Source organism: Tursiops truncatus, chromosome 1 (genome assembly GCF_011762595.2).
Source record: "Tursiops truncatus isolate mTurTru1 chromosome 1, mTurTru1.mat.Y, whole genome shotgun sequence".
Classification (NCBI taxonomy): domain Eukaryota; kingdom Metazoa; phylum Chordata; class Mammalia; order Artiodactyla; family Delphinidae; genus Tursiops; species Tursiops truncatus.
Genome location: NC_047034.1, coordinates 164,900,140 through 164,912,662, shown reverse-complemented (window position 1 = coordinate 164,912,662; position 12,523 = coordinate 164,900,140). Strand labels below are relative to the sequence as shown.

Genomic DNA, 12,523 nt, shown 5'->3' with positions numbered 1-12,523 from the left:
CGGGCGCGCGCGCGCGCGCGACGCCGACGGCCTCGCTCTACAGGACGGGGCTCGCGCCCAGGCGGAGGCGGCCGCTCCCGCGGACGTCGAGGGCGTGGCGGCTAGGCTCTGGGCAGCGGGCACCTAGCAGACTGTACCCCGGCGATCGCCCGCCGCGTCTCCCCAAGTGCGGCCCCTCGCGGCGCCCCGTCTCCCGCGTAGCCCGTCTGGCCGTCCCGGCCTCTCCTTGCCTGCCTGCCTGCCTGCGGCGGCCACGCGAGCAGGTGAGTCTCCCCTTCGCAGGGTGGGGCCGCCTCTCCGAGCAGGCTCTGCCCCCGGCTCTCGGTAGGATGGGGGGCACTGGGTGTGGCAAGTTAAAAAAAGAAACGGTCCACAGGTGCCGGGAGGGGTGGGCGCTCCTGTGCCCGAGACCCCAGAGACGCTGCGCCTTTGCCTTCCGGGTCCAGCCCCTCTGGCGTCCAGGCTCTTCTCTGACAGCTCTGGGGTCGTGTCTTGGAAAACAAAACCAAGAAAAATGTTCTCTCTCCCAACAGCTGTTTGACTTTTTGAAAAGCTGACAGAGCCAGCGTGCTCCTGAAGGCAGAAGGGTGCAGTCCAGGGGCGACCAGAAGTTGGAAGCCCCTCCTTTTTTCTTGCTCTCCTTCCTCCGTGATGCGCGGGTAACGATCGCATTACCTATTCGATAACTTCTTGAAACTTGTCTGTCTGCTTCCATCTGCTGCCTGGACCAATAGAGCAGTAGTGGTCCGTTTTCAGGTTGCTTCGTCCCAGCTTCCGTGCAAAATCTGATCATCTCCTTCAGGGATTAGGAGTCTAGTGCAGGGAGCAGTTCAGATCCGTGTTGCAGATACAAACTAGGATTATTTAAAGTGATGGTTTAGTGCAGTGCTCAAAGCCAGAAGTATTTGCTCCTTCTTGTTGAAAGTTACCTAGCACACCACATTTATTCGAACTTTTAATAGAAGTCTCTGTATTTCATAGAAGTCTCAGATGTACAATTTCATAAGCGATTGACTTATTTGTATCTGTGATTACATAGGATTTAAAGTGATTAATTTTAAGACTGTTTCATTAGCTCTGATTCAAAATACTAAATTATAAAAACACATAGACTGAGACTCAGAATACAGATGTTTGTGTATCAGCTAAGTGCGTGCTTTTTGGTGGGGATATTATATTGGTTTTCTAGAAATGGATTTTTGATGCGGGAAGACAGTGAAAGGCCTGAAAACTCAGAGCCCCTTCTTTAGCCACGCTGTCAGCTTTATGTTTTATCAGGTTGGCAAAACTTTTCTTTCTTAGCGTGGGAAGAGATTTCAGTGCTTTTCAGGAAAACAAGATTTGTCCCACTATTGAATTGTAACATCTGTAAAACTTTTAAACGTGTTCATGTTAAGGATTACAAATGAGTACAAATTTTGTATGGTACTAGAGGATATGTTGGTTGAAAGACTTAGGCAAAACATCATGAAAAATAGTGTGATTTGGAAATCTATTAGGCTGAAACCTGTGAAATAATGGGAGGTCTAAAGTTCAATACCGTTTGTTATTTAGACCCAAAGAGCTACAGAAGGTGGAGGTCAGACAGTGGATCTCCACTTTTTTCCTAGAATGTAGAGGTTATAGTGAGAGGAAATGAATTACATACAGCGAAACGAATAGCATCAGTCTTTACATCTCTACTTCAATTATTCTTTAAAACCTGTTATTTTCATTTGTTCTGACAAATGTGAAAAGAGGTCATTGAAACATACAAAATTCAAAAATCTAATTTTCATCTTTACTGTTGCACCATTTTTTTTTTCATACCACAGCTACTAAAAAGTAGTAAGATTCTACCTAAAAGTAGTGAGTGGGGAGGAAGTGGGAGATAGAGGCTTGCAGGATAGCTATTCAGAACCCCCACATTGACAATCCAGAGGGTTTTTTTTAAAAAAGGAATTTAGTCTAAATTTATAATTTAGACGTTTTTAAAAGGTATTTAGTAGTTCAACAGCATCTGTGAGTATTTTCCTCATTTTATATTGAGAGGACAAATGTAATACAAAAAGCCAAGTGACTGTTCCAAGGTTATTCAGCAGGGCACTTGTAGAGCTGGAAATGGGGTATTTTGTTTGCTTCCAGTATTGATCAATAGCATTTTGAGCACATCAAAATGTAATAAAGTGCATCTAGCTAAGGTATTTTAAATATGCACCAAGTTGAGAAGCATACTATTTTGAAAAATTATTCTTTTTTTAATCCTGGAGGAGGAGGAGGAATTCACCTTTTCCTGATCAGAATTTAAAATGCAGAGTCAAATCCATGTGCTTGACATTTTCCCCTGATGGATTACTTCTGTCACTAGGCTTGTAGCAGAGCAGAGGGTCATGCTACTTGGAGTTTTCCACTCATGTGATATTTCCATGAAGAAACAATTTGCCAGAAGCCAGCCACAGCTACCGTTGTGCTGCAGATGATGCTAAACCCTGATTAGCACAGACCTTGGCTTACAAAAGCTAGTGGATATCGGTTCAGCCCTTTCCAATCAATATTTCCCTGAGTTAGTAAACTGAGGGACAGGTTAGCCTTGTAGGAGTTGCAGTGAGGCAGAGTTAGCAACAACTCCAGTAATATCAGCATAGAGGCTGTATACTTCTGTAAATTTTTTTCTTTTCCTTAATAAAACCAAACAACTTAAGTACCAGCTGAGTTACCTTATAAGATGATTTCTTTACAGATGTGCTAGGATTGTCTTTTCCACTGGTTGACTCTGATCATATCTCTCTGTTCAAATCTGGCTGCATTTATGATGTCAGAAAATTGTGAAATAGTTGATGATGTTGACTTAAGCTATATCCAAAAAAATCTCATGGCAGGCCTTTAGCAAGAGAACCGTCATATGAATCTCTAATACTGTGTGCACTGAATTACAACATAAAATTCTTTGAGGCCCATAAAAAGTGCACCATGGCCTTTTCTCAGTTAGCTCTCTGGGGGTTTTTTTAGTTTTTTTTTTTTGCGGTACGCGGGCCTCTCACTGTTGTGGCCTCTCCCGTTGCGGAGCACAGGCTCCGGACGTGCAGGCTCAGCGGCCATGGCTCACGGGCCCAGCCGCTCCGCGGCATGTGGGATCCTCTCGGACCGGGGCACGAACCCACATCTCCTGCATCGGCAGGCGGACTCTCAAACACTGTGCCACCAGGGAAGCCCAGCTGTCTGTTTTTAAATCTTTAAATGATTTCATACTGGAGCTATATTACTACTACCAGTGGTTGCTCTGGAGCTGATTTTATTGATCTGCAACTGAACAGTTTTCTTGAAATGATACAAAGTATTAGTTTTATTTTTTTAGTTTTATTTTTGTATCCTTTTTGTTGCTTGGAATTAGATCATTTGGGTGTGCATTTTTCTCATTTTGTTATTTTAATATAAATTCCACCGAAGGTTCTGATATTATTGGGGTCCTTTCGACCCAACAATACATTGACATAGATTGTGCCTATGTAAAAATAATTAGTTATCAACCACCAACTATATGCAAAGCATTATTCTGAGCACGCAGCATGTATTCTCTCATTTAATACTTCTAACATCGTTATTGGATAAGAATTATTATTATCACCCCCATTTTATAGTTGAGGAAATAGAAAGGGAGGCAAAGTAATTTACCTAACATAGAATACAGGGGACAGAGTTTAAATCTAGAGGAGTCTGATTATGGAGCCTGAATCTTTCTGAGATATATTTAAATATTGTTCAAACTTGTTTGCAGTTACTATGGTATTTCATTAATCCATCCTTTTAAGCTGTATCAAATATACACTACTGTATAAGTGAAGAAAATATAGCAATACTATAAAGATTATTGAAATATCTTGGGACAAAAGGCAAATAATTTAACAATAATGTAAAAAAATTGAAGGGAAAATACCTATAAAGATATTATAGGGGATAACTGACAAAATGTGAAAATCGACTCTGATTTAGATAAAAATATTATATCAATGTTAAAGTACTTGGTTTTGATAATTGAACTGTAGGTTGTATAAGAAAATGATCTTATTCTTATACACTGAAGTATTTGGGAGTAAAGGGGGCATACCCTATCTTGGTCTCAACGGTTTGGGGAAAAATGTATATGTATTAAAATGAGGGAATGATTTTTAAAATAGGCAAAAATGTAAGTAATTGTATACAGAAAAAGGGTACACAGGAATTCCTTATACTATTCTTACAACTTTTCTGTTTGACATTATATCAAAAGAAAAAGTTACCCCAAGATGAAGGTAGAAAACAGGAAATGAAGGTGTAACATTCTAAGAATTTTTTTTTTTAAGTCAGGTGAAGGATTGTTTCTTGTGCTCTGATTTTCTTTTTTTTAGAGGTTGGAGGAAGGAACTTGAGACAAACAGAAAATCTTATCAAAAATAGCTTGACTTTCTCAAATTTCAAAATCTAGCCATTCAAAGCTCCCTAACACTCCAGCCAGGCCAGGTGTTTTCGTCACCTGTTTTTTTTTTTTTGCGGTACATGGGCCTCTCACTGTTGTGGCCTCTCCCGTTGCGGAGGACAGGCTCCGGACATGCAGGCTCAGCGGCCATGGCTCACGGGCCCAGCCGCTCCGCGGCATGTGGGATCCTCCTGGACCGGGGCACGAACCTGTGTCTCCTGCATCGGCAGGCGGACTCTCAACCACTGCGCCACCAGGGAAGCCCCTCACCTCTTTTTAATGGGGAGGGGGAGGATAAAGACATTAGTGTCTCAGAGATAAGAGGTAAAGACAGCCCACTTTTAGTGATACTGAAAGTTAAAATTAGGTTGGTTATATCATTTCCCTGCCTAAAACCTTCAATGCCATGCTAATATTGACTAATTTTTATGTCAGAACTCTGTAACCCTACTTTCAAGGCAGCCTGGCCCAAACCTACCTTTCTCACTTTGTTTCGTGCCATCCGCACCAAACCTGGTCCACTCTGGCCACACCAGATCTCATGGTCTTGTGCCTGCTCCTCTTTCTGTCTTCCTGCCTTTGTCCGTGAACTGTTGGCTTCGCCTGGAATGCACCCCATTCTCTTCCTGCAGAAATTCTGTTCATCTTTTAAGTCTAACCATAACCTCCGTTGGGGAAGCTGTCTCTAATCTAATGCAGAATTAAATTTTCCTTTGTCTGTGCTGCCGTATCAGAGGGGTAAACACAATACTACCTGCTGGCGTTCAGTAATCCTTATTAAGCATATACTCTGAGCTAGAAACTGTGCCAGGGACTGGGAATTCAAAGGTACTCAAGCTCTGGTAGCTTAGGAGTGATTTGTAAACAAATAATCAAGTACATAACAGAGAAATGAACAAAGCTACGGACTCTACCTGACAATTTAGGCTTAAAGAAAAGATTACAATGAAAGTCACAGTGAGATGCCATTTTCCCCCCCAGCACGCCCCTGTCCAGATCAGAGATTTCCAGCACAGTCATCTACTTAAAGGAATAAGTTTTAAACAGTTGTAGTACCAGATAGGTATATTCAAAGGAAAGCTAAGAATACAAGTCTAGAACTCAGGAGAGAGAGGTGGAGTTCAGTGTGCACAGGCAGGAAAGACCTGGGGGCAGATGAGAATCTTTCGGGATCCTGTAGGTTTTCAACGCATCATCGCCTCCAATGCCCAAGATTCTGCTCTTGCTTCCCCCTCAATTTTGGTGACATCTTTCCCCGCTTAAGAATTATTGAAGCGAGAGACTGTATTGATATACATGTGTTGTGTGTGTCAACCACGGGGAAGCAAGATACAAAGTTGAGAAACACTGGTGGTGGAGTAGTTAAAATCCTTGGGCCTCGATAAAACCACCCAGGAAGAGTAAGATGAAGAAGAGGATGGGGTTGAAACCTCGAAGAGACGTTGTAAAGGGTGAGTAGGGAAAGAGGAGCCAGTGACAAGGGCAGCTGGGGAGGAAGGAGAGCCGGGAAAGACGGAGCCCGGGGAGGGCAGGGGCACAGAGACGTCCCAGAAGGAATGGGTGGGCGGCGGTCCCGAGCTGCAGAGACAGGCAGAGGCCTGGGATTAGGACACCACGAAGAGGCTGTTGCTGTCCAATGGGGGCAGTTTTAGCTGGAAGAGGGTGGCAGGAGTCCTGCAGTCCTGAATTCAGGAGTGACTGGAGTTGAGGAGACTCCTCTTTCCAGGAAGCTGGTAGGAAAGGGGAAGCAGAGACAGAGGGAGGTAGATGGAGGGGCAGGCCGACTCCAAATGGAAGGTTTTCTTTTTTCAAGATTGGGCCGGAGTGGGGGTGGGGAATCTTGAAGAGGTATGTTTGCTGAAGAAGAGGAATGAATGGGTGGAGACGGAGAAATTAAAAGTATAGGAGCCAGTTAATGGAACAAGGTCCTTTGGGGGTATTATTGAAGAGAAGAAATTCTTGCTTTGGTGGGATCTCCTTGAGGATAGGAACCATGTTTTATTCATCTCATAGCTCGCTGTACTTGGCATGCAGTAGACACTCGGAAAATGTTTCTGAAAACAAGTAAAGATTTTACTTTTTAGAATTAGTCTTTCCTGATTGATGCAGTGGAATAACGGGGGGAAAAAATCACTATTTTTTCGCATAATTAACATTCTGTACTGTTTTCTATATAAGCAATATATTTGCAACTTCGTGTTCTTTGAAATAAAAGAGAAAATCACGAAGGGAATATTGAGGTAGTAATAATCATGCTCACTTAATTTTTCTGTGCCTGAAGTATTACTTAAATTCCAGCATTTTGAAATGTGTTATGTTCAAGGCACTCTGCTTGGTGGATGTGGAGTGCAGTTCATCAGAAGAGACAAAAATGCACGTAAACAGTCCTATAAGACAGACTCTGCTCATTATTTAACAGTGGGACACTATCAGCTCCATGCTTTGGGGTTAAAATTATTGATTTTTAAGCATTCAGAGAAAGGACATTTTTAAAATTGTCTTCTATGTCAGATTTTGCCCGTTGTAAATATTACTGATATTAGCAAAGACCAACTTTGTATAGAACTTTCGGTTCTGTGTAACTTAGTTCTTCGAGAGTGTATTCAAAAAGAACAAATTGTTTAAAAAAAAGGTAAAGTCAGCTTATTGCAGACCATATTTTAGGGTGCAGATGGTGAGTGAATCAGTGTGGGTTTTGTTCTGCTCTGCCAATTTCAGTGTTGCAGACCTAAATCCCAAACAAATATGCAAAGGCAGTTCTGGTTCACATTTTCCTTCCTACTGCTTGTAAACTGGTGTACATGTTGATAGTATCTCATTTTGTATTATACCCCCAGCTCCATTTCAGTAGAAAACTTGCAGCCTTTTTTTCGTAATATGTCGTTGCCAGTGAAATATATTACATAAAGTATGCTAAGCAAATCCAATTAGTATGTATAGAATTCATTTATGAGGACTGTAATGAGGTTATTTAAACTTTGAGTGATCTTTCCTGAATAAAATTGCTTCATTTGATGAGTCGCTGTCTTGAGAATTAATTGGAGCGTTATTGGGCCTTCAAAGTCTTATCTCTGTTGTTTTCTTTTTTTAAACAGTAGATGCCTGGTAGACATCTTAGAACTTTAAGAACGGAAAAGACCTGCTTTTAGGGGATAATGCTGAGGGACACTATGAAATCTTGGAATGACAGCCAGTCAGATCTCTGTAGCAGTGACCAAGAAGAGGAAGAAGAGATGATTTTTGGTGAAAATGAAGATGATTTGGAAGAAATGATGGATTTAAGTGATCTGCCTACCTCACTTTTTGCTTGCAGTGTCCATGAAGCTGTGTTTGAGGTGCCAGAGCAGAAGGTAGGCATGTACCCTGCCTTTCCCTGCCTTTGATAGTGTGTTAATTGTGTGCGGGTTCGGGGAAACAGCATGTCGCTGCCCGTTTGCAAAGTTTATTACTGGTCCGTGACAAGTAGAGAAGTGTGCACCAAACTTTAGACATTGCTCGGGCATTTTTATTATGCTTTATGAGACTATCAGTCTGCAACAGATAGGAAATATTTAAAATCCAGTCCTTCCCCACAGACATTTTGAGAAGTACTGGTTTCTAGTGAACTCTGAATCAAGTCCTATTAAGTTCATCCATTTATTCATGCAGTCATTCATTTTTGGAGCCTGTGGTTAAAGAGAAGCTAAGTGATTTTTAGCCTGGCTTCCTATTACTTGGGAGCTAATTCACAAAAGAAGGAATTATTTTAAGCCTTTTTCTAGGGCTAATTACATAATTAGGACTATTTATGATTTCATTTTAACAGAGTTGTTAGTATTTCTTGTTTTACTTTCTACAACCTGGCCAGGGCAAAATGATTGAGTTTAGTTTTTTAAAAGGTTACTCTTCTTTAGTTCATTCATTATTTAACTGGAAAAAGAGATTGTATGTGCGCTTTTGGTTCCGTCGTGACCTCACAAAAGCTTGTGGGTCTTAGTCATACAAAAGTAAAATATTTCTGCCACTGGTATGAATTTTGCATGTTCTAAGACTTCGTTTAAAAATCCTATCACGATCCTTTTAATTTGCTATCTATGCCCTCTAAGTATTTTCCTTCCAGTGACTCTCATGGAGCAGAACTTGATACAGTTTGACTCAGTACATACTTGAGTTCTCCAGTGTGTAAGGCACTGTACCAGTTGCTTCAGGGAATTTAAACAGCTTCTGCCACAGAGAGTTTACAGTCCTGCAGTGGAGATGATCAGTAATTTGATGTAAGATAGAATACTCGTGCCTTTAGAGACACTTGAAAGTACTGAGGTAACAGAGGAGTAGGATCACAGCCAGCTGGAATAAAAGAGCTTACGGGGAGACGCATTGCAGAGGAGCTGTGTGAGTTGGGTAGGAGTTTAGCAGGGAAGGGAAAGGCAGTTCCAGCCAGAGGGAACAGAATGAGCAAAAGAGCTGAATCAGGAGAGCGTGGACCGCTTACTGCAGGGAGTAGTGAGCAGTTCTGTGTGGCTGGCGCTGAGGTGAGATGTAGCCAACGTCAAGAGCAGTTGGGCTGGAAAGGTGAGTGTGAGGCATCCTGCAGACTCAAGGAGCTTGCCCTTCTGTGGTCAGTAGCCTCTGAGCAAAGGAGTGGCAGTCAGAATTACACATTGGGAAGGTCAGCCACAACCTGTAAAGGGCAGAGCAGTGGCAGGAGAGCCAAAAGCAGGGCCCGTTGGGGTGCACTTGTGGAAACCAGCCTAGAGACCTGGAAGGGGAGAGGGAGAGGGTGGCAGCCACCAGGTTTTTACCGTTTGGGTTTGTTTACATTTACAAATGCTATTTTCTTTCCCAAGTTCAGTCACAGTGTAGACATTTTGAAATCATTCTTCCTAGTTTTCTCATACGTTTTAAGAGCTCTAAATTTTCATGTAATAAATAATTACATTGACTTTGTTGTTTGCTGTTGTGAGAAACCACATGTATTACTAGTTTATCTTAAAATTCGTAAGAATTTTTCAAGAAACCTCACAATCTTATCTGTCCCAAGTTTTTCATTTTTTACTATAGCCTAGGGGTTTGTTTAACTTGCCGAAGTGATGAATTCTGGTTGGTTTTCAATTTTAAAACCATTTGACGTTGTATCTAACCTAAATTTATATTGGAAATCATATCACCAGAAATTCTAGCAGCAGTTCAGTGGACTTCACATTACATACAGTTCACATTACAACTCATAGTAAATTTTATATAAAAACCTTCATGATAATATCTGAAGCTGCAGAATATAAAATGTTTATATAATAAAATTATATATGGATCATTAATTGGATATAAAGTGTAAGGAGAATCAAATGTTTTCTTTATAGTTTGCTTCTCACTATCAGTGTCTTATTTTGCTTTAGTTTCTTCTGGAATAACCTGTCTGTGCAGGTCATCCACATACGTGCAAAAAACAAAGCAAAACAAAAACCACTTCTGATGGATTATGGACAAAATCATTCTGATTGCAATTAAATGTTTTATTTTCAAAAGAATTTTAGTTTTTTCTCCAGGTTTGAAAAGGCGTTTGTCTTGATAATTTTATAATTGTTGGAATGCGCTTCTACCCTCTTCTGAATGGTGGACTGAGTAACACAGGGGCCATTGTCATGTGAAGGGGAATCTTCATTTTAGATCGCTGGATTTGGGCTCTACATTTTCATCAGTTTTTCTTGAAAATTGCATGAGGTGGGGGAGGAAAAGTAAAGAATATAGGAAACTGTAAGGAAAATAAACCGAGGAAAAGGCTTATCTCGTCATTTCTGTTTCTGCAGCAGCACGGTTGCTAGTTTTTATACATGTGCTCAGCTAATCAGCGGCTCCATCTGGAGCACTGCAGGTTTAGTACCTAATTTTTCTGTAACAGATTGGAATTTGTTCCGTGTGATTTTATTAACTTGACATTTTTAACCCCAATTTTCCCTTTCTTAAAATAAGGAAAAATTGAGCAGCCTTCTGGTTTGAACATGAGAGGTCTTCAAAATGCAATTTAGATTTTTATGATGGGAGAAACTGGAGTGATTCTCCTTTCTGATTTAGGTCTGAGTATCTGAGGGGACTCAGTAAATGTTGATGCGAAGCAGCGTTCCGATAGGACTGACTTTATAAAGAAATGCATGTGGCTATTGGATTAGTCTCTTCGCAAAGCACTACCCTTCGCTCATGAAACTGTTTCCACTGACCTACTCACCATACGACATTTGATTTATTTTTCTAATGACGATGGTTGGGGTATATTAAGACATCTCTACTTGCTCTCCTGGTCCTGCTTTTTGATCAGTGACACTTAGCATCTAATACAGTTCCCAGTACGGGGCAACACCTGTTAAATGTTTGTTGAATGAATGGATTATGTAAGATATTTGTGGAGGATTAGTGATACAGAGCTGTGGTAGAGAAACAGACTTATAAGCTGAGTGAGGTTAAGTAGTATGTAGAAGATTTAATCTGAAATTGTGATTTCAGATACACTGGCGCAAATTCTTCTGTGGTCTGTATAATCATATTCATAATATAATCTTTCTGTCGAGCATTTGGTTTCTATACCCTCCATTTAAAGAATAGAAAATATTACTTAAGAAAAATAAATGATATCTGGAAGTTAACTGAAATACCCTGAGTCTCTGGTTTTTAGACCTAATCAATTGTTGAGTGTTCTAATACAACCTTCAATCCAGGAGAAATGAATCTTTTGAGGAAAGTGATTTGTTTTAAACTTGAGAATTGAAAAAGGGGATTCAAAGGAAGAATGTTAAAGTGAACTGTATTTTTAACAGTGCCTGGAACATAATATGGTTTCAGTAAATATTTGTTCAATTGAATCTGTAGTGCCATTCTGGCCAAGAATTAGTAAAAATTTAATTAACTTCAAGGCTAGATTAAACACTAGAGAATCATAGAAGTTTAGAGCTGGAAGAAATCCTAGCCAAGTCTCATACAGTAGTTTCAGAGTAACAGAGTAATTGAGCTTGCTTTAGAACCCATTTTTCAGTTGTACACTGAAAACTACAAAACATTGCTGAAGGAAATTAAAGACAACACAAATAAATGGAAAGATATTCATATCCGTGGACTGGAATACGTAATATTGTTAAGATGTCAGTACTGCCTAAAACAGTCTATGGATTTGGTGCAATCCCTATCAAAATCCCTAAGATGTTTCCTGCAGAAATGGAAAAACTCATCCTAAAATTCATAGACTCTCAAGAGACCCCCAAATAACCAAAACAATTTTGAAAAAGAACAACGTTGGAGGACTCACACTTGCTGATTTTAAAACTTAATACAAAGCTGTAGTAATCAGAGCAGTGTGGTGCTTACTTGTCAATTATATCTCAATTAAAAAAAAACAGTATGGTACTAGTATAAAGATAGACATATTAACCAATTGAATAGAACAGAGAGTCCAGAAATGAATCCTTGCATATATGGTCAAATGATTTTCAGCAAGGATACCAAGACCATTCAACGGGGAAAGGACAGTCTTTTCAACAAATAATGCTGGGAAAACTGGATATCCACATGCAAAAGAATGAGGTTGGACCCTTACCTTACACCATATACAAAAATTAATTCCAAATAGATCAAAGAGCTAAATGTAAGAGCTAAAACTGTAAACTCTTAGAAGGAAACATAGAGGGAAAGCTTCTTGACATTGGATTTGGCATTAATTTCTCAGATAGGACACCAAAAGCACAGACAACAATAGAAAAAGTAGATAAATTGGACTTTATCAGAATTTAAAACGTGTGCAGAGAATATTTTCAAATCGTATATCTGATAAGGGATTAATCCCCAGAATATATAAAGAACTCCTAAAATTCAACAACAAAAACCAAATGGGGTATATACAACTAATTGAAAAATGGGCAGAAGATTTGAATAGACATTTCTCCAAAGGTGTATAAATGGCCAATAAGTACATGAAAAGATGCTCAACATCATGAATAATTAGGGAAATACAAATCAAATTCACAATGAGATACTACACACCCATTATTGACAAGGATATGGAGAAATTGGAACCTTTTGTGCATTGCTGGCGGGAACATAAAATGGTGTGACTGCTGTGGAAAATGG

At 40.2% G+C, this 12,523-nt stretch overlaps 1 protein-coding gene across 5 annotated transcripts in view; it reads left to right on the top strand.

The window, feature by feature from the left end:
• Positions 1-12: 12 nt before the first annotated feature.
• RCAN3 (RCAN family member 3) overlaps positions 13-12,523 on the top strand; it is a 32,347-nt gene continuing 19,836 nt past the window's right edge. The window contains exons 1-3 of one of the 5 annotated variants that reach the window (XM_019938476.3): positions 126-263; positions 534-659; positions 7,528-7,782. In XM_019938476.3, coding sequence (XP_019794035.1) covers positions 7,588-7,782 — 195 coding nt within the window. In that variant the 5' untranslated portion in view covers positions 126-263; positions 534-659; positions 7,528-7,587. Of the gene's footprint in view, positions 264-533; positions 660-7,527; positions 7,783-12,523 lie in introns of those variants that run through there. The other 4 variants (XM_004321535.4, XM_019938477.3, XM_073794198.1 and 1 more) reach the window with 4 other exon arrangements.